The 19788-nt window shown below is 40.6% G+C and overlaps 1 protein-coding gene and 1 long non-coding RNA gene across 2 annotated transcripts in view; one reads left to right on the forward strand and one right to left on the reverse strand.

Annotated features, from left to right (window-relative positions):
* Positions 1 to 14316, forward strand: LOC121084496 (cytochrome b5). Its single transcript, XM_040586010.1, has 5 exons — positions 1 to 242; positions 7945 to 8073; positions 9923 to 9952; positions 12347 to 12381; positions 13203 to 14316. Exons 1-5 carry the CDS (start codon positions 99 to 101, stop codon positions 13279 to 13281), a joined length of 417 nt encoding a protein of 138 aa, XP_040441944.1. The 5' UTR covers positions 1 to 98; the 3' UTR covers positions 13282 to 14316.
* LOC121084497 overlaps positions 12388 to 19788 on the reverse strand; it is an 18546-nt gene continuing 11145 nt past the window's right edge. Inside the window, exons 3-4 of the long non-coding RNA XR_005826754.1 lie at positions 15242 to 15245; positions 12388 to 12684 (exon numbers count right to left, since the gene is read on the reverse strand). This is a non-coding gene — a long non-coding RNA (uncharacterized LOC121084497). The remainder of the gene's footprint in view (positions 12685 to 15241; positions 15246 to 19788) is intronic.

Genomic DNA, 19788 nt, shown 5'->3' on the forward strand with positions numbered 1-19788 from the left:
GCTCCCGTAGGCGTGCGCCGGTGGGAGTGGGGCTGCAGCCTGTTGCGCGAGCCGGCGCGTTTGGGGGTGGTGGCGGTGCTGTGTCGTGCCTGGGGGACATGGTGGGCTCCAGCGAGGCCGGGGGCGAGCCGTGGCGCGGCCGCTACTACCGGCTGGAGGAGGTGCAGAAGCACAACAACAGCCAGAGCACCTGGATCATCCTGCACCATCGTATCTACGATGTCACCAAGTTTCTAGATGAGGTGGTTGCCCGGGGAGGGCGGAGGAGCGGGGAAGCCCCGCGCCGCGCCGCCGGGACGCTGCGGGTACCGGCGCGCCCCGAGCCCGGCGGTGTGGTGCGGGCTCGCCGGCTGGCCCCGGGGGCTCCCCGCGCCGCGGCCGGGGGCAGCCCCTTGCGGGCTTTCGTCGGCCTCCCCCGGGCGGGGGCGGGCGCTGCGGGTGCCGCCCTCGGCCGGCCCGCGGTAGCGCTCTGCGGGCACGGACGTGTGGCGGCCCCGGGCCTCGGCTGCGGCGCCGGCGGGGCGGGCCCGGCGGGGCAGGGGCCGCCGCTGGGGCAGGAGGCGGCCGGGTGTGCCACCCCCCGGCGGCGTGTGACCTGCTGCTGCAGCCGCGCCCCGCCTGCCCCTGCCCTCGCTGCCGCTGCAGGGACCGAGGCTCCCGCAGGGCTTCGCTCGTACGGCGCTGCCCGGGCGCAGGGGGGAGCAGCGGCCCGGCTGAGCGCCCTGCCTGTGCTGTTGTGCTTTGGCTACCCCCGCCCCCCGATTAACGATCGATGGTTTTGATCGCAGGCTGATGGTTAACAGTTGATGTAATCGGTGATACTCGTGGCTAATAAGCGTTTTCATTACTGAACTAAAACCTTCTTCTGTTGCAACTACGGGGCAGATTTTGTTAGTATTAAACGTAGCTAGGATTCATTAGCCATATTTTGAATTTTCTCCCTTGCGGCCGTTCTTCCCAATCTGCAAAGATCTAGCATCCAATTAAAAAGTTATGGTAGACTTACATTAATTTCTTTAAGAATATAGCACAGATTGGTAGAGATGTGACACAATTCAAGCCTCAGTAGTTCTGTGGCCCTATCTTGACTTTTGTAGCAATAAACATTTGAAATTCAAAGTACAAATTGGGCGTTTTGCAAATAAGAAGTTGGCATGCAATATTTCAAAGGGAGCATTCACACAGGTAATATTTCATTCTTAAGCTGTGTGCCAGCACAAATTGGCTTTTCATTGTAAAACTGATCTACTGACTCTTCCTTAATTCTTTTTCATCTAGCCCTATCCCTGGTCTGGCTTATCTGCAGTTACAGAAATATTTGTTCAGTTATGTGGTCAGGGTAAGGTCAATTTCATTACAGAAGCCCTGGAGGAGAATGCACTCTTTCATGCAGCCCGAGAAATTGAAGTAGCTGTTCTTGGAAACTTGATCAGTTTTGATTGATACAGAATTGTAGAAGCACTTCTAGGATGGGGGCCAAAAAAACCCCAAACCTAACACAACACAAGAAGAAAAACACACTTGACAAAAAAACCAAAACAAAAACCACAAAAACCCAGGGTCTAATGAGCTTGTGGATGTAATTAGTTACACAGACAAGCTGACAGCCTCTTCCTTCAGTACTTGTGATTAAATAGGTAAATATTAAGAGGCACTATGTTGTGCAGATTTCTTCAAGAACATCTTCATTTCAGACTTCAGGGTAATGTTGCCAATTCAGCAGCATATCAAAAGAATTCAGTTTGTCTGTAAGGAGTTAAATTGTTGTTTCTTGGACAACTGTGTGATGTCTTGCACACTGTGGTACATATGGGTCAAACTGTAGCCTCATGCTAAACAATTTTCAATAGAATATGGCTGGTTTGGGAGCTGAAATTTCTGGGTCATATTCTGAGATTATTCAAATTAATGAGATTGCACAACATGTTTTCAACAAAGTATCTAAATGAAGCTCCTAAGGAAAACTCTTGGATATCTCATCATGTGTACTGTGTTGGTGACTTTTGGGATGGAAACTTTGGATTGAAGAATATTTCACAGGACACTTTCTTACCTTGCTTTTTTTTTTTTTTCTTTTTGAGTGCTTTTGACACCCAGTTACTTTATCAAGTGATATGCTAATTCTTCCGATGCTGTCAGACACCCTGAGACTTTTACACCTGACAGGAGGAATTGGAGCTAGCCTCTTGCTGATTCCTTCAGTAAGCACTTCTCAGTGAAGTGGATATTAAGTTAGCTGTTTCAATGGCATTGTTGCTAAAACTAGATTTTACTTCTTGCAGGAGTAGAAAAGCTTAAAATATTTCAAGAATTAAATGTAGGCTACTAAAGTAAGTCCAGTAATACTAAAGAGGATGCACTGCTAAAGCATCATCTCACTCCTGCTCTTTCCAAGTGTAAACAGGTAAAAGTATCAGTTTACTAGGGAGCGAAGAACTGGGGACAGAGGCTGGCTTCACCAGTTTCATTTCTTAATTCAACAACCGATCTTTCCAGCCACTGCCTTAACCTGTGGAAATAGTTTCTTAATGATTATGAAGTTGTAAACTGTACAGTGCTTCAGTGTTAAAGACACTCTGGATGCTCTCATACCTAATAAGTGAAAGTATGCTGCTGCTTTTCACTCCATTATAGTGCTTAAAGGGTGTATTTCCTCTGTCTAGCTGTTGTCTCTTCATAAAGCTTGTAGATTTTAGTGAAACTTGTTTGTTTTGGGGAACCATAATCCTCTCTGAACACTTCATTGAAGTTAGCTAGTAAGTGGACAGGGGGGTGATGGTGTATATGTGTTGGGAGTGGTGAGGCTAAACAGGAGTGGAGGCATTGCACAGTGTGACCACTTTAGCTTGGTTTTCTAAGGGCAAGACTTAAGAGAATTTGAAATACAGATGAAGTGCTGGAGAAGTAAAGGATTGTGTACTTTTGGCACCTTGTCCTAGGGGTTACTGAAGGTGAAGATTCCAGCCACTGCACTTTTATTTTTAAATGCAGATCTTAGGGAAACTTTATAACTTGACTATGTATTTCTGAATTTTCTTTGAGTATCAAAGTATATCCTCTAGGAGAAAGAATCAAGAGATATCAGCTTCTGCAGTGTGGTATATGAAAGCTCTTAGCAAGACAGACTATTCTTGAGACCAGAAACTTGTATGTTACCATTTTCATCCAAAGGCTGTTGGACCCATACAGAAAATATGGGAAACCTTTTCATAGTTTCAGGTCCTACATAATTTAAGGGAAAATAGCTACTAGAAATGCACATGTAATCACAGCAGTATCTTATGGCTGTATCTGCATTGCAGATAATTACATGTATAAATAGTATTAAATGTCAATTAATGGATTAAGTATGTTGGTAATGCTTGATGATATTTCTTCATAGTTCAATCTGACTAGTCAGGCTTTGACATCATTCTAATGAGCTAAACAAGAGTAGCTGAGCTTATAAAAACAAGAATTAAATGATCAGTGTCTCGATCTACTTGCCATTGCAGTGGGAGTCCTCTCTATGGCTTTTGTAGGAACTTGGTTGATCCCTTAAGCTAGGCAGAGAAGCAAGAATAGAAACATCTCCGCCTGAGAGAAATATGTTGTCCTGGGAGCTAACTATGGTATGTATTTAATATTAATCTAATAGAGGCTTTTGTTTAGGTTACATCAACTGTTGCTGGTCTCAAAATTTAGTGAAAACATTCATGGCCAGTGAACATAGGAGTTTTTTAATAGACCATGAACTTATATTCTAAACAAAAGGGACAACTCCCACGAAATTTGTTTTGTAATGCTGATCAAATAAAGTGGAGAAAAACAAATACTGTTTTACTTTTGTCAGAATGAAAAAAGTTCTCTCCGCTATGTGGCAATAAGTTACATTCGTTCAGTGTGATAGTATTGTGGAGGAGTATCATAGCACTTTCTCTGTTTAAAGTAATAAATAGCTAACACGAAAAGGTGCAGGTACTGGCACATTTTTAAGTTTGTCAACTTACCATGTGAATTTGTATTGCAGAATTTTGCAATCTAAGGATTAAAAACAGTGTTATTACTTCCTTAAGCTCTGATGAACCTTGCAGGAGGCTTTGAAAATGCTTTGAAGGGTAACACTTCTTAGCACTCTTCTATGCAAGACACTGCAAGCTGTAACTGTTTGAGTGTGAGTAGCACCCAGGTAGTGGAAATTTCTTTTGCCCTTTGTCTAAAAAACCCCTGATGATGGCTTTCAAAAATACACTCTTATAAAGAGGTCTACTCTCCTAAGCTCCTCAAGTTTTACGTGAGTGCAGAAGTTCTGTCCTCTAACTTGAATTGGTGGTAGAAGTAATTTGGAGGGCTCTTTTCAGACTACATGAAAGTACCCTTAAAACAAACAAGTATTAGTCTATCACAATGAAGCTGAGGTTCTCTGGGTGTTTCTGGCTCCTTCGCTGCCCCTTTCTGGTTCTTGTTCCCTGTAGTGCAGAAAGCAAAACTTGAATTTATAAGGCTGCCACTGGTGGAGGCCTTTGCTGATCACCCCAAAGTTAAACTGGACCTTAGATCTGACTTTCCCAGAAGTGGGAGGGGGCAGAAACTGTGAATTAGGGTAGTTATACTTCAGTAGTGTCTTAAACTAGGGAACACTGAGAAAATTGCATGACACTAGCAAGGGGGAGAAGAGGTGGTAGGTGTTGAGGATGAAATAATCTGGGTCAGAAGTGTGTGATGAGAGCAATGAGTTTAACTCTTTATTTGCTTTATCTAAAACTTTCCGATGTGCCGCTGTTACGAATTAGTCTATGCTATGTACTAGTGCTGGCTCTCTGCAGACTTCTGTTAGGTATGTAACTTAAATATCAATGCTTCTATATTGGGAATGTCCTAGGGATGAGCTAGACCAGCTTAGTTTATCAGTAAAAGCTTTTTCATTTCCCTTGAACTACAACTTTACCTGCAAAAACACTTCAGTTACTTGTATCAGCAGGATTTCAGTTTAGCAGTCGCTGTCTCTGTAAGCCTTGGGAGCTTTCCAGTTCCAGGGTGTATCCAGAGGCTTTTCATTAAAGTAGAAAATCTGGTAGCAAGTTTTGTTTACCAGGCAGAAGTGTGAACAAAGGCCCTGTGTAAACAACCTTTGAGAAACTCATCGAACCATGGAAAATGCTCAGCTTTTGATAGGAAAGTAATTTCTTGCCCTTTGTGAGATATTACAGTTGCTCCCTTTCGTTAGGGGAGGTGAAGTCTTTTCATTAATTGCTTGTATTACAAGCCCTCTGCAAACAACTATAATGTAAATTTGCATCTTTAAGCAGAGGTGCCATGTAAAAGGAAAGTGTTTAGTTTTCAAGTACTTTGTCTAGTAGGTTAGTAGCAACATCATCTGCTAGATGGCTTAAATTGGGAACTCCGTGTGACTCTCTCGACCTTAGTCTTGCTGTCATGAGGAAAAAATACTACCGGTTTTCCAGTTGTGGTGGCAGGGGTTTGGGTGGCTTTTCCCTTTCCTGTCATGTGTGATAGCTCCTGAGGGGGTTGGTCATAGTCACTTTGTTGACACTAATATTATGGGTTTGTAGACAGAGGGATAAGTTACTAATTAGCTCAAAACCTAATTCTACAGAGGAAAAAAGCTGACCGTGTAGCTACAGGGTTGCTTTGTAGTGGCACAAGGGAGGGATTTGGGAACAAATTAGTGTATGTTCTGTAACCAGCAACCTGAGAGTAGTTTAAGTACTCTGTGAAGTAGTTTTAATGTAGACGCAGTTATACTAGTAGATATCCATTTAGATGGTTGGTGAAGTTTTTGGAGGAACTAGTGCAGACTACATGATCTTGACAACTTGCTGGAGCAGCTGGTGTTTTAACTACTTGTAGGAGTAGGGTTTGGTTTCATTGCAATGCATGAGTGTGTGCCTATATGCTGCTCATGCTACTGGTGCTTTGTGGGTAGTTTAACTGTGGTGCCTTTTGCTACTTGTTGATGTAGTCTTTGTTAAGCATGTTTTGCAGCTCTTTCTGCAGAAGAGGGTATATATAGTCTATTTTGGGCAGCACAATTCTTTAGCATGATACTAAAAAACAAACACAACCTCCCAAAACCCCATGCTGCTGAAGGAATTCAAGGACTTGGTTGTGGCATATCTGGGAGACCCTGTTAGACCCACGTTCAGCTTCTTAGATGTGCTGTATATTTCAAGGCACTGAACTTGTGTGAGCCTTCAACTTTTGTCCAGTTGAATATTTATCAGAATGCATTCAAGGGCAGGATTTCTGTGAGCATGCCATATTTGCACATCTGCTTGCGTAATCTTAACTCTGCGTGTACCCTTTTAACCTTTTTTGGCTCAGTTGCTGTGCCTAGTCTTTTTTATCCATTGCTTAATCTTGCTTTTGCTTAGTCATTGTAGGGATCCCTTACCCTTGTAGCTGTGATATCTTGGCTCTTTAAAAAAAAAAAGTGTTCTTTTTTGTTTCTTTTTTTTTTTTTTAAAGCAACTTTCTTAATCTATTAAAATAACTGCCTTTAATGCAAAGATTCCAGTTTTGGAGTTCTGGTACTGCTGGAAACTGGTAGTAATAGTGTCTTCCTGATCCATATGAACAAGTCTTATTTTTTTGGAAGAGAAGGATTGATGGGAGATTAGTATGGTGGATTTGAAGTAAATGCAAACCTGAATTCCCTAAACTAACCTAAGTGTTTATGCCATTTCTTTAATATACTGTCTAAGCATGGCCTTTCCGTTCCGCTATGTTCCAGGCAAGTTGACCCTAAATAGTAGAATTTTTTCCTATTTTTGTAACTTTAGATGCTGTAGTCAGAAACATTAAGAACAGAATTGAGGCTCCAAAGACTTATTTCTTCTGTCACTGGTAAAGTGTTAGAACTTACTTCATGGTCACCTTAATCCAAGGCAGTAGTACTAAAATGTTTTCAACTTGCTTACCTAATCATTCCTGGTGTTTATGTAGTAGTTTCCTACTTAAAAGTTGAGTGGTGAATTTTTATGGCATGTTACTTACCTGTTGTATGGATGAGTAAGTTGAAGCTGGAAAAATTCTGAACTAGAACATGTGATATGTCTTGCAGTATGTACAGAGTTATTTGATAGATGAAGATGTGGAACTGCATACAGTCCCAAAAGGGCATCCTGGAGAGGAATAAAAGTCAATGGAGAACAGGGATTTCTGTTAAGGGAGTGGTGATGGGTTGAGGCATTAGGATATACTGGGAGACAGCTTGTTTACATTGTGAGGTTTTTATCAGCAATGTCGTTCTGGGTTTCCTTAGTCTGCTAAAACCAAATTGCTTTTCTAGTGACTTGTAACTGTTTAAGCACAACTGAAAGCTCATACGTAGTGTCTTACTAGATAACCTTTAAGGGTCCTTTCCAAAATAAATTATTGTATGATTATCTGGTGTGACCCCCCCAGCTCAAATTGGAACTAAGTTCAGGTTCCTTAGTGCCTTGTGCAGGCAACCTCAAAGGCTGGAGATTCTGCACGCTCCCTTGCCAACTTGTTTTAGTGCTTGGTTGCTCTTATGAATAGCTTTTTTAGTTAGATCTACCTGGAATATTCTTGCTGCAACTTAAACTTTTTTGCCTTTATCCTTTTGTTATAGAAAGCATTTGGGTAAAAATGTAAATTTCTTGCAGAAATGAGAACATGGAATGTATCTTTAGGTAACAGTGGGGCTAATAAGAGTGACTGATTCCCATAATGTTCTAAATGCTTTAGTCTCTAGGAGTACAAACTTAGTTTCCTTGGTTTTGGCTTCAGAGAGTACATGACCCTCTGTTCAACTAGAGAGCTTTATGTTTGCTTTTAGAAGTCTAGCAGCTGATTTTGCAAGGAAACTTTATTTTTAGAAATGTAGAAATGAAGAATTTACGTTTTTAGAGTGTGGAGTGGCTTTTAGTAACTTTTTAATAAATTCATTAATAAATTCAAACTCATTAAAAATTACAGCACCCAGGTGGTGAAGAGGTCCTTAGGGAGCAAGCTGGGGGAGATGCTACTGAGAACTTTGAAGATGTTGGCCATTCTACAGATGCAAGAAAACTGTCAGAAACCTTTATTGTTGGGGAACTTCATCCGGTGAGTATGAGAGTACCAGTACTTGCTGTTACTGTAGAGCAGGGGTCCTCAAACTTTTTAAGCAGGGGGCCGGCGTGTGGATGAAGTGGCAGGCAGCCATCTGTGGCTGCTTGGTTTCCCTCCTCAACCCCCGGCGGGGGGGGCGGAGGGGGAGCGGGGTTCTGTAAGTACCGGGGGCCGGACTGGGGACCCTGGGGGGCTGTATCCAGCCCACGGGCCATAGTTTGAGGACCCCTGCTGTAGTATCTTTGCATCTAGTTACTTCTCTGTAATTCACTTCAGAATAAAGGAGGGCTGCTACACTGGTTAGATGCTAGCCCTGCAGCTGTGTAAGGGTAGACCTAGGCTGCAGATAGATTGTACACCCTGCAATGTGAAGAGATTTGATGAGTGTAGCGTCAGGATGGTCACACCTGAAAGTTTGCTGCTTTGAAATATTTTACAGCATAGTTCTTGAATAAGATGAATACAGAATCATGCCACTTCTAGTGTACCCTGTGAGCTCTATGAGACTTAATAACCCCTGAAGGTCCTATGTCAGAATGTCTAGACCTTTTCTTTGTCAATATGCAAAGTGATTGCTAACAGCTGCTTTCATCATTGTAAATACATATGCCAGGCTTCCATCTGGATCTAAAAGTATAATCCTGGCTCTTCATATGTATGTTTAGACAACAGCAGTTTACTTCTGGTTTGATACTGTCTCCCCCCTTGTCTGGCTCTCCCTGTTTTGAGCTGTATCAGTGTTCCCTACTCATAGTTGTCAGGGTTCTTTATGATCTCTTCCCACTGGATCATCTGTCACTTCTTCACTGTCCTTATCATTTTCTGTACTTTTAACAAACGTCTTCCTGTTGCCTCACGTTTTAAAGGATTTATTTCTAGCTACAGAGCTGATGCCTTGACTTCCTTCAGATAAACCCTATTTAAGCTCTCCTGCATCTTAATGTTTAAAAACCACTTGTTAGAGATTTAGGCTGCTCGCGCCAATCTGCTCTACTTCACTGCCTGTCCCTGCCTCTTCTCTTTTCCTCTTCTGTTTTGTCTTACATTTGGGATAAACATCACTGTCTTGAGTAGCATGTTTCAGAGTAGGATTCCTGACCTTGTTTGTCTTGGGTCCTCTCATGATAAATATTAATAGTGTAGCTTCTAATACTAAATAATTAATCCCTCATGCACATTTTTAACTTTGCAGGCTTGTCTTCTATTTCAAATGGCAGCTGATGCCAGTGAAGTTGTTCTTAACATGGCTATGTCTTTGGTTCTTCCTTGTTGGACAAGTGTGCTTTCATTGGATATGAAACAAACAGCTTGATAGTTCAATGTACAAATACAGTACTGTCAAGAAAATATACTGTTGAGCTTTTTTGTAATGAATGTGACTGTTCAAGTAAAACATGAGTTTTTGAATTTGGGACATTTTCACTGGATGTTGGACCAAAACTATTTAGGTGACTTTGCCTGATTAAAATGAGTAGACTAGGTCGAAGTAAACTGATACAACTGCAATCAGTATATAAGCTAAGGTTATGTACTGTTCAGAGACAGTGAATAATCTTAGAAAATACAGTACATCAGTAAATACAAAACCATGGACATGAGAAACAATGAAATATGTTGGAGACTCAGGTTTCGTTTCTTTATTGTATACTGGGAAGTTATTATTTAAGGAAGTGATCTTGTGTAGCTCAAAATCATACACTGACATCTACTTTTTGCGAGTCTGTTTCCTAGGTAAAAATAGGTACACATTAACAGAATAAATTGCAAACCGAATTTAGTGGTGTATAGTTTTTTTTAATGACTTTGGACTCCGTCTGAATGTTCTTTTCTTGTTTTCCTGCAGGATGATAGAGGGAAGCTTCAGAAACCAACAGTAAGTGCGTTTCTTGAAATGCAGTGGTTTCTTCTGGGCATTAGGAGGGGTAGTGTCCACCTGTAAATGGTATATCCCCAGAGGCAAAAATAATTCAGCTTGATTTAAGTGGTGTTTCAGGTCATAAATCTCCTAAATCTGTTGATCTGACTTGGAATTATTCTTCCTATTAGCTGTTTGTTTTTTTTAAAATGTGTGTGGTTTTGAACCAAGAGGTTACTAAGTGTGAGGCATTACACTATAGCAGAAACATGACTCTAGAATCAGTCAATGGTTTTCTAATATTTAGTTTAAGAAAAAAATATGCATTTATTGACAGAGTGGATTAAATTAATAAGTGTTTGTAGGGAAAAAATGTGATGCTGAACAATATATTGATAACAGTGGCAGATAGAGAATGTAGAGGCATTTGATTGCTGTGTTATATATTAGTTGATTTGCAATTGTGAACCCTTTCAAGGTGAAAATGCTGTTTGCTTCCTGTTTTGGTAGATTTTGCTGAGTGTCCTGTCAATGCAGCGTTGCACATACTTTATAGGTTTTTTTTCTCCTGTCTTTAGTAGAATGAAGTTGTGTTGGCACTGGACTATCAAACTCAAAAAACTCAGATGCCCCTTTTAAAAGGAGCACGTGCTTCGGAGATTACTATGTACAGCTGCTGCTGCTGTGTGTGTCTAGAGGATGCTTGTTTGGGGCTGGCTTAACAGTACAGCAGTGTGCTTAGGAAATAGTTGAAGATTATTTTTAAATGAAGTGGAGTAGGATCTTATGAGAGATTATCTTAAACAATCACTTTTGTAAGATCTTATAATATGAATAGGTTAAAGGAAAGAAAAAAATTAAATATATATGCTGAAATATTCAATATAGCAATTCTGAATTAAGGACTGGAACTAGTACACCATTAAGAGTCATTACTGCAGTTCAGAACTTCTTCCCGCCAAGAATAACATCTGCTATTCAGATTTCTTTTGAAATTCAGGATAGTTTACACTTAAGTTGGAAGAGCAGCAGCCATAAATGCAACCGAGAAACACAGCCCAGTGTAAGCTGCAGTATACAATCCCTCAATTAAGCTTACAGGGACTTAATAAACTGAAGTACTTATTCTGAGTTTGGCCAAAGCGTGGTCCATTGGGAGTTAAGATGTATCCAAATGACTTTTTACTACACTCCTATCTGGTTTATTCCCTTGTTTTAGTGCTGGTCATAATTATCTACACTGACATGCGTGTGTTCTGTGATTCCAGAAGGAAGCTGGAGCACTTTCCTCCAGCAGGACATGTGGGTGCAGCTGATAAGACAGTTTCACTTTACTTTGCAGTCTGGGTGGGTAACATGACAGGTTAGGCCCTGTGCCCTGGCTCTCGAGGAGCTGTCAGGAGGCCTTGTGCTTTCAAATGTCCTTCTTGTCCTTCCACTGTATTTAAAGTACCCTCAGTGTACATGTCCAGTGGCACAGTGTTTAAAAACAGGTTTGATGCCCTGGGCTGTATTGCTCTTACTGTCTTGGTATGTGGGGAACCATCCCCTGGTGCTGGATGTGGGGAGCCTGTTGTGGAAGGTGTTAGCCTTGATAATGTGGGTGCAAGCTGTGCTGTGCTGTCAGGTTTGGGACTAGTTTTTCATAGGTATGTTAACAAAACTCATGTAGATGTAATCACCGAGTCTTATTCTTGTGAACATGGTATTTGTCACAGGTAAATCTATGATGATTTGGGTGCTTGTAGTCTGTTTGAACCTATGAGAGGATGTTAGGAATCTTTCATTTTGTAAATGAATTGCAAATATTCTGATACTGAAGCAATTCATTTATGAATGATGGACCTTGTATCACTAAACTTAAGTACAGTTTTAATGCTTAGATCTTTTAAGTGCGCTTAGGGACATGTGCATTTAGTAGTATTCAAACTAATTAAATCTTCATGTAAATTGTGCGTGTGTACCCAGCTGTGATTTGATCTTGTAGTGCTTCTTTTTCTACGCAAACTGAACAAGAAGTCCATATCAGTATTAGAAGCAACTGTAACTGATTCTTACGGGGTCTGAAATACCATGCTAAAATACTGAATTTTATATCCACAAGGGTTATTAATTAGTAGCTTTCTGTATGTAGGTTTGATATAAGAAATAACTTCATGAAAAACTTGCAGCAAAATTCCTTGTGATCATATTTTTTTTAAGTTCTGATGTGGTGTTGACTACAGAAACTGCTGCTAGCTTCTAATACAATAGCCTGTTACAGGAATTCTGAGAAAATGCTTTCCCAATGCAATGTACTGAGTTGTTTTTACATTAGTCCCACTTAATGAGTTTTGAGAAATTGAGGAGCTAGTTAAGATGGAGAAGGGGTGTCTGCCTAATGTAAGTATCTTTTTGTGCTTTGCTTTCCAGGAAACTCTTATTACCACTACTCAGTCCAATTCCAGGTATAGTATGACACCTGAAGTCAAACTTGAAGTTCCTCATGTTTATGTTTCTGAAGCTTAGAAAGCTGAACAGCTTCTACCTGCTGTCAGAAGATGGTGTATGAAAATTCTGTTCTACATAAAGGCCATGTTGGCATCTCTATGAGCATGTTAGCTTACTAGCTAATTTTTTTTCCCCTCATTGATGTGTATCAGTATCTACCAAATGGTTTCTGTTGCACAAGCCTTTATTTCTGGAGGCTACCAGATGAATAGAAGGTATATGATGCCATTGCTAACTTTTTTACTGACATGGACACAACACTTCCCTTAGATGCAACAGTTACAACAAATTTTAAAGTAAGGGGATTGTTTGTCTGTAAGGTGGAAAATCTGTCAGAACTGGGAGACCACTTTGGAATATCACTGAATTAAACCTTTTATAGGTACGTGCTGCTGACAACTGTCTGTTGCTGAAAGCTCAAGGGAGTTGTTCCATCCGTGCCTCTCTAGGTGGGGAGCGTGGGTGCCTGAAAGTGTCATTTGATGCTGCTATTTAAATGGCTTTTGAATCAATGATGTTTTGGGCAGCACGCCATGACTTTAAACCTGTCTGCAGTCTTACTCTTCTCTAGTAAGCAAACTTCTGGTGAGGTCTAGTATAAACTATAATGGTACAAGCTTTTTTACTTGACTAGGGTATTACTGGCCAGCCCAGGTGTTCTATTGCCCTAACTTTGAAATATTTGTTGGAGTGGGGAGAAAGAACTTCTTTAAATAATGACTTTTTAAACTTGTTGGTTGTCGCTTCCTAAACTTCTGTTTCAAAAACTTCCTTCTAGTTCATGGTCCAACTGGGTGATCCCGGCAATAGCAGCAATTATTGTGGCCCTGATGTATCGTTCCTACATGTCGGAGTAAGCGCCTTACAGAGATCTAATGCAAGAAGAGACTGATCTGGGAGAGAATATAAGCAATCCTAACCCAGTATGTTCCCAGACAAAAGCCTGATGTCTGAAGAAAAATTCAACTTTTTCAGAAAACTGAACAATTCTTTTCTGCTGTGCACTTTTCTTAATGTTGCCTTCTTATTTGCTGTTCTGAAGGGATAAAGAGGCAGCATTTCTTTTTGTATAACAATTTTATTCTCCAATGAATTATTTGATTACTGTATGGGTTTCTGTGTTAGAATATTGGTTTGTATGTAACACTCTGATTCTGTTTCTCTTTAACCTGTAAAGAGAGTCCTATGGACCCCATTACTTATAAATTTTACAGCTTTAAATGACTACCAAAACTGTGTACATGTATTTGTCCATGTACACAACTTCAATTAACTTAAAAATTATGTTGTCTTAAATGTAGTATGTTTGAATGAAATGCTAATTAAATGTAATAAAAAAAAAGCAGAGTTGGAGTAGTAGGTACTGGTGCCCATAAGTGATTGGTCCCTACCAATCAGGCTATAATGAGCTGACTTTTTTTCCCCTTTCCTCTTGACATCTTCTCTTATAGTTGTTGTAGATGCTGCTACTAGCAAACTGTTCTCTTGTCTTGGCTCACATTGAAAATTTCAGGTGATACATGAAACCCAATGTTTGGCTCAATTATGTCTGTCTCAGTTTTGTGAAGAGTAGCTGTTTTTTGCAAAAAAAAAAAAAAAGGGCAGAAAAAGGTAACTGCTATGAAATAATACTGTTCCTGCCAAGCACTCAGGTGACTAAATTTTTTCTGGAACTTTTAGACTTTTATAAAATCTTCACCTTTTGTCATGTACATTGTGAGGGGGGAAAACATGGAATCTGTTTCTGACTGTTCTATGATGTGCTCCTTGGTGCTTTACTATGAAGAGATGACTATTTTCACTGCTAAATACAAGATAACTAAAAGTTTGCATTTTGTGGTGAACATTTTTAGTCATATGTAAATGATCATGAATAAAAGTTTAATTGCTTATTCTTGCTGGCTCAAACACATTAATTTCAAACTTTCTGGAAGGGATCCTATTGCATGTTGGGATGCTTATCAAAGTACCTCTTTGGTGCATGCTGAAAGTCCTTTATGCAGGGAAGCTGCGTGTAACAAGTGAGAAAGTGTATTATGGAGCAGTTAGCATAGAAAAATGTTTTCATTGGTGTGATCTCAACATCAACTAGTGACTTTAGCAGTGGTTTGACCCTGAGGCTGTGCCTCCCTGACATTCATCAGGACTTGAAACACTATTCTAAAGGGTGCCTCTTGGCAGCACTAGGGAGGATGTATGTAGTTCATGTCCTGTATCACGTCAAATCAAATTGAAAGATAGTATACAGTAAACATGAGCTTTAAAAAAGGAAAAAAATAATACTTGGTGGGGGGAGGAGTGCTCTGACTTCAGGAGATTGTCTTGTGCATGTGTAGGAATATGTCAATACAGGAATTCTTTAAGAATTTGTTAATTGTGGGAATTCCTTTACTGTTACAGCAAATAAGGTTATCTTGTATAGTTTCACCTGTGAAAGTGTTTAGTTTCTGTTACACTTATACTCATGTGTTCTGTCAGACTTGGTTTACAGAAGGTACATGTACACTTACAGTAGATCCCATCAATTTCTTTACCTTGGAAATTTTATCCTGCAGTATAAATGGAGGTATTTGCGATTGTGTCTAGGAAAAGCCCTAGCTTTTCCTCTGAATGTGGTGAAGTAGAGTTTAAAACCTCAGGTTTTGCTGGCTTTCTTTTTTTACAGATAACCTTTAAAAGGTATATATTAACTCTGAGTTGGTATTTAAACTCACAAATCAAGTCTGAAGTGTGGAATTTTCTGTTACTTTTTAAAGTAACATCTGTGTTCACATATCTAGGTGAAGGGAAAAGCCCAGCAACTTCAGAATGTTTAACCTTTCTTCCCCCTGCTACGCCCACCCCCCCTCACCCCGAGAATGTCAGACTGATAATTATGACCCCAGCAGCGGACAGGGCAGTGCAATCAGAATGGGTCATGAAGAGAAAACACTTGCTGCGAAAGGCCTTTTTTCTACAATGTGTATGTTTGGAGAGTTTTAGTATGGTATAGGTGTGTTTGGGTCCCACATACTGGGTGTTTATTTATGCAGTCTCATGGAGTACCTGTGCAAGCTCAGTCCCACCTAAAAGCAGTTGAGCTGACCCATGCAGGGAACTTCCACAACGTGAACCAAAAGCACGCTGAGCGGGGATGAGTAGGCCGTGCTTCAAAAACTCATGCAACTTAAAATGCCGATGTAGGTAGATGTACACTGCTCGTTCCCTGTGGCTGGTCTGTCGATATTCCCTTCACCAGTGCTGATGTCAGTTGCTCCTCAGATATGGATGTGGCTGTTTCAGATTTTTGAATGTAAACTGATAAAGCTGTAAACTAAAAATGTTATCAGGCTTATGATTTTCCTTTTTAATACCCTAAGGTTAGAGCTGTTTTCCATAGAGGGTCACACAGGAGGTTTTGTGTGATGAGTTTTTGTGTGACTAGCTTTTGATTATGAATATAAGAGGAAGAGAAAAGGTATATGGGTGTGGAGTGAGTGAGTATGCTATTGAAAAAGGAGTCAAGTGAATTAAGGATAGTCAATGTTTTTACAGTCTGATAGCAAAAAAGAAAAGAATAGTTTGCTTTCTTCTTAGAACAAAATCTTTTGTGGCCAGATCTGATCTGAAGGCATTTGCCCTAACTGTCTGGCAATTAACTTTAATACTAATTTTTATTTGGAGAGGCTGCTTTTGGTGGTTAATGCTTTAAATCAGATGTCACATCTACTTGTACAACCTCACAGTGCTTATACTGCCTTAAATTATTTGAGCACTACATTTTTGGCCTTCATTTCCTTATCCTCTGTTGTTCACAAGGATGCAATAGTGGCAGAGAGTTCCCTCAAATGGAGACAGCCTCGGCTTCCTCGTGGTGTCTCTGGAGTAAAGCCAGCACAACTTGTTCACTTGCTCCCTGGGCTACAATGAGGAGAAAATTGTGCGCTGTCCGTTTCTCTTGCTCACTTGCTTTGGCACACTGGTCCAATGCCTGTCTCTTGTTCCAAGTGCTGTGCTGCAGCCAGGATTTTGCAGAATGCTGGAGAGGAACAGGCAAGGGGGTAAAAGCTAGGGAAATGGAAGCTGATCATAAGTTTTCTTCAGAGGCAAAAAAAATGGGAAGGTGCTATTGTTTTTATTTTCTGAATGTTTGACTACCGAGGGTAGATGAATGCTTATAAATTCTTTGCCATTTTGAGCAAAATTGTTACTGTATTTTCTGCAAAACTGACAATGATGGTTATTAACTGAAGCTCAGAGTGCCATACAAAACACGTAGAACATAACAGTATTACGGCATTTTCTCCTGAATGTAGAAAAGGATTTCAGAAACAGCATGTAAGGAACAAGGAGCGGCAGGAAGCTTATCCTCTTGTATGCTGAGCTCTGGTGCCTGACCAGATCTGAGGTGAAGCTAGTAACTAATGGATCATATATTTGTGTTTTACTTTCTTTGCATACTATATTACATTCCTTGTCATGATCAATTAATTATGTGTTGAAACATTTCGAGTTTTGAATGACCTGGTTTATAAATAGGTGGGCAGACAAGCACATGAATTAATGAGAAATGTTGGAACATTGGATCTCGGTAGATGATTAATGCTGGATTTTCTCTTTTTTGTGTAAACTAGTTAGACTTGTTCTTAATCTCCTTACATGTAAGAGTGAGAAGAGTGAGCATAAAACAATCCTTGACATTTTCTCTGCCAGCTTTCTAAAACTGGGAATGTACAATGCAATTACTGGTCTATGTGGATAGCTGGTAGAACAGACTGGACTGTGCTGCAGTCTCGTGTGTAAGGAATGGATTTTTACCTTTACCCTGTGTAGTATAATTGCTGTCCCTGTGTCAGTGTGTGCAGCACTTTGCTGCACTTAGGCAGAGAGCAGACTGCCAAGAGCTGTCAGTTCTGTTCAGTGAGGGGAAAGTAGCACTATCAGGCAAGACAGAGGAAAACCTTAGCGAAGGTTTTTTGGTATCTTTGGACAGAACTCACTTGGACACTCAAAGCCCAAGAACTGGACTCAGTGGCACAGTTACCACAGCACCTTGCTTTTTTCCTTAGGCCCTGGTCTATGGTTAAAACTGACCAACTGATCCTCTTGCAGGGTGAGAGCACTCCACTGTTATCTGTGGAGTGCTACCAGCTTAGGTCCTGGATGAATGTGGCCTTGTATTGTTTGAAATTAAAAGGTTTTAACCTGGTAGCTGTGGGAAAATGTCCCTGGAAACTGCTTCAAGGTCTAGGAAGGGGTGGTTAGAGAAAAACAGGTAAGCCAAGCAAGGGGAGTGCTTTCCTAAATGACTTACTGAAAATAAGGAAAGGTCATTCTTCTGTCACATTCAGTTATCACAGATTTCTGAGGCCAGTTGATGCTTTTAGTGTCACTTGTCTGGTCTTAACGTGACTTGCAGAGATATCCTTAAGAGCATAAGAAATACATTGTCTACATAGGTGTTGAGGGTGGACATGAAAGCAGAGCTTAGCCTGCTGCTTAGAGGTCTGCAGGTTGGTGGGCTGGTAACTGGAAACAAGCATGTCCTTTCATTTGTAAACAGAATTGATTCCCAACTTATATTTATTCAGATCCATTTCCAGAGTAGTAGTCAGTGGGTAATGTTCTCTGCATCCATCAGAGGAGGACAAGCAATTTATGAATAATAAAGGAAAGTTGGTATTTGAGCAGTCACGGCTTCAGGGATTAGAATAAGAAGACCTTGTTATTGTTATGATTCTGTAGAACTAATTTTTGACCCTATCAAGTAACAAAGACATTTGAGTAAAAAGGTCATTATATACTTTGTTATCATGGTGAGATCTTCAGGCCTGAGGATATGGGGTAAACAAGTTGCTAGAATACAAGGTAGGGTGTGTATATTTAAACCTATCTAGCTACTCCCAGGCAGCTCCTGGTGGCGGGCGGCTCTTGGTCTTGGTTGCATGCAAGATAATTTATTGCATCTTTGCTGAAGGGTATATGATCACATGCCTGAGAAGCTCAACGTCTAGTAGATGTGCAAGTCTGACCAAACAAGACCTTCCTGCCTCAAGTTCCCCTGAGCTTCTTGATCCAGGCTGGTGTCTTAGATCACATATAACACCTATCAACAGGATCAGACTCTTAACAAATTACGCTTTCTCATACAGTAAGTTGGTGTCTGCAAGTAAGCATCAGCAGGTGAGAGAGAGTAGGAACAGTCACTGAAGAAAAGAGAAATAGCTTGTGAAGCAAGGACTGTCGCCCGGGATTTTCCTTCCGAGCTCTGTGCCCTAACTGCTAAGCTGCAGAGAGTTTCACTCTCTTCTCTCTGCTATGAATCCAGCGTTGTTTTTTCTACTGGAACAGATGAACTTGGAACATTTACCCTGGTTCCTGGGACAAAGTTTTACAGCCTGGGTGAACTCTAGCCTAGTTTAGAGCAAGCTTGGATGAGTCTGCATCATTCCCGTAGGCGTAACCTTACTGGTTTCCACTGTGCCTTGCTACTGGTTTGCATGAAGCACGAGCATGCAGCTCCAGACTTGTCGTGCACTTCCATGTGGGAACCGATCGGTTTGTTCTTGAAGCTGGCACAAGCTCATTATGAATCGCTTAAAAATAGCTGGCCTTCTTGCTCCCAACTGCTAATATGAACTCAAAAAAAAAAAAAAAAAAAAAAAAGGCTTAACATTATTAACAAGTCACCAAACTACATTCTTTTTGTACTTTAAAAAATCCACATATTTTAAACCTATTAGTGCAGGGGCTTCAGTCTCATGTAAAATCTCTAGTGCAAGCAGATTCTGACGTTGTTTGGAGTTCTCAGTAGTTCCAATAACACTGCCAAAAAGGGTATCAGTAACAGGGCTTGCAGGCAAGCAGATGAGTCTAAATTCCCTTATAAATACAGATTTGTACATGTCAGCGTTAAATTTTTTTGTTCACTATGTAAACTACGAGAACAATTAAGAAATCTGAAGTATGGAATGAATTAAGGCTACAAACTTTGTCTTGAAACTAATCACAAAATGAAACACCACGTGTGAATGTTGTGATGAACTGTGACTGTGTGCCATGCTATGGAGTGTTAGTTAAAAGCAAGCAAGGGGAGTAGCTATGCCACTCAGTATGCTATTTCTGCTGGCAAACTCTGCGCTCTAGTCATCCTGCCTTCTGGGTAAACCTTCCCTTAATAATCTCATTCTGTGTCCATTCATACCATGCTATTAGAAGAAGGCTAAATTCACTTTAATACTTTTCTTTATTAACACAATGAAAAAGAAATTCTATGTTTTTAAAGCATCATATGAATGTTACAAGTTCTACTGTTCATTGATTGTATCCTGGCTGTGACATTACTTTTGTTACCTTTGGAGATCAGTGACCAGGAATATCATGAA

The sequence above is a fragment of the Falco naumanni genome, chromosome 3 (genome assembly GCF_017639655.2).
Source record: "Falco naumanni isolate bFalNau1 chromosome 3, bFalNau1.pat, whole genome shotgun sequence".
Classification (NCBI taxonomy): Eukaryota; Metazoa; Chordata; class Aves; order Falconiformes; family Falconidae; genus Falco; species Falco naumanni.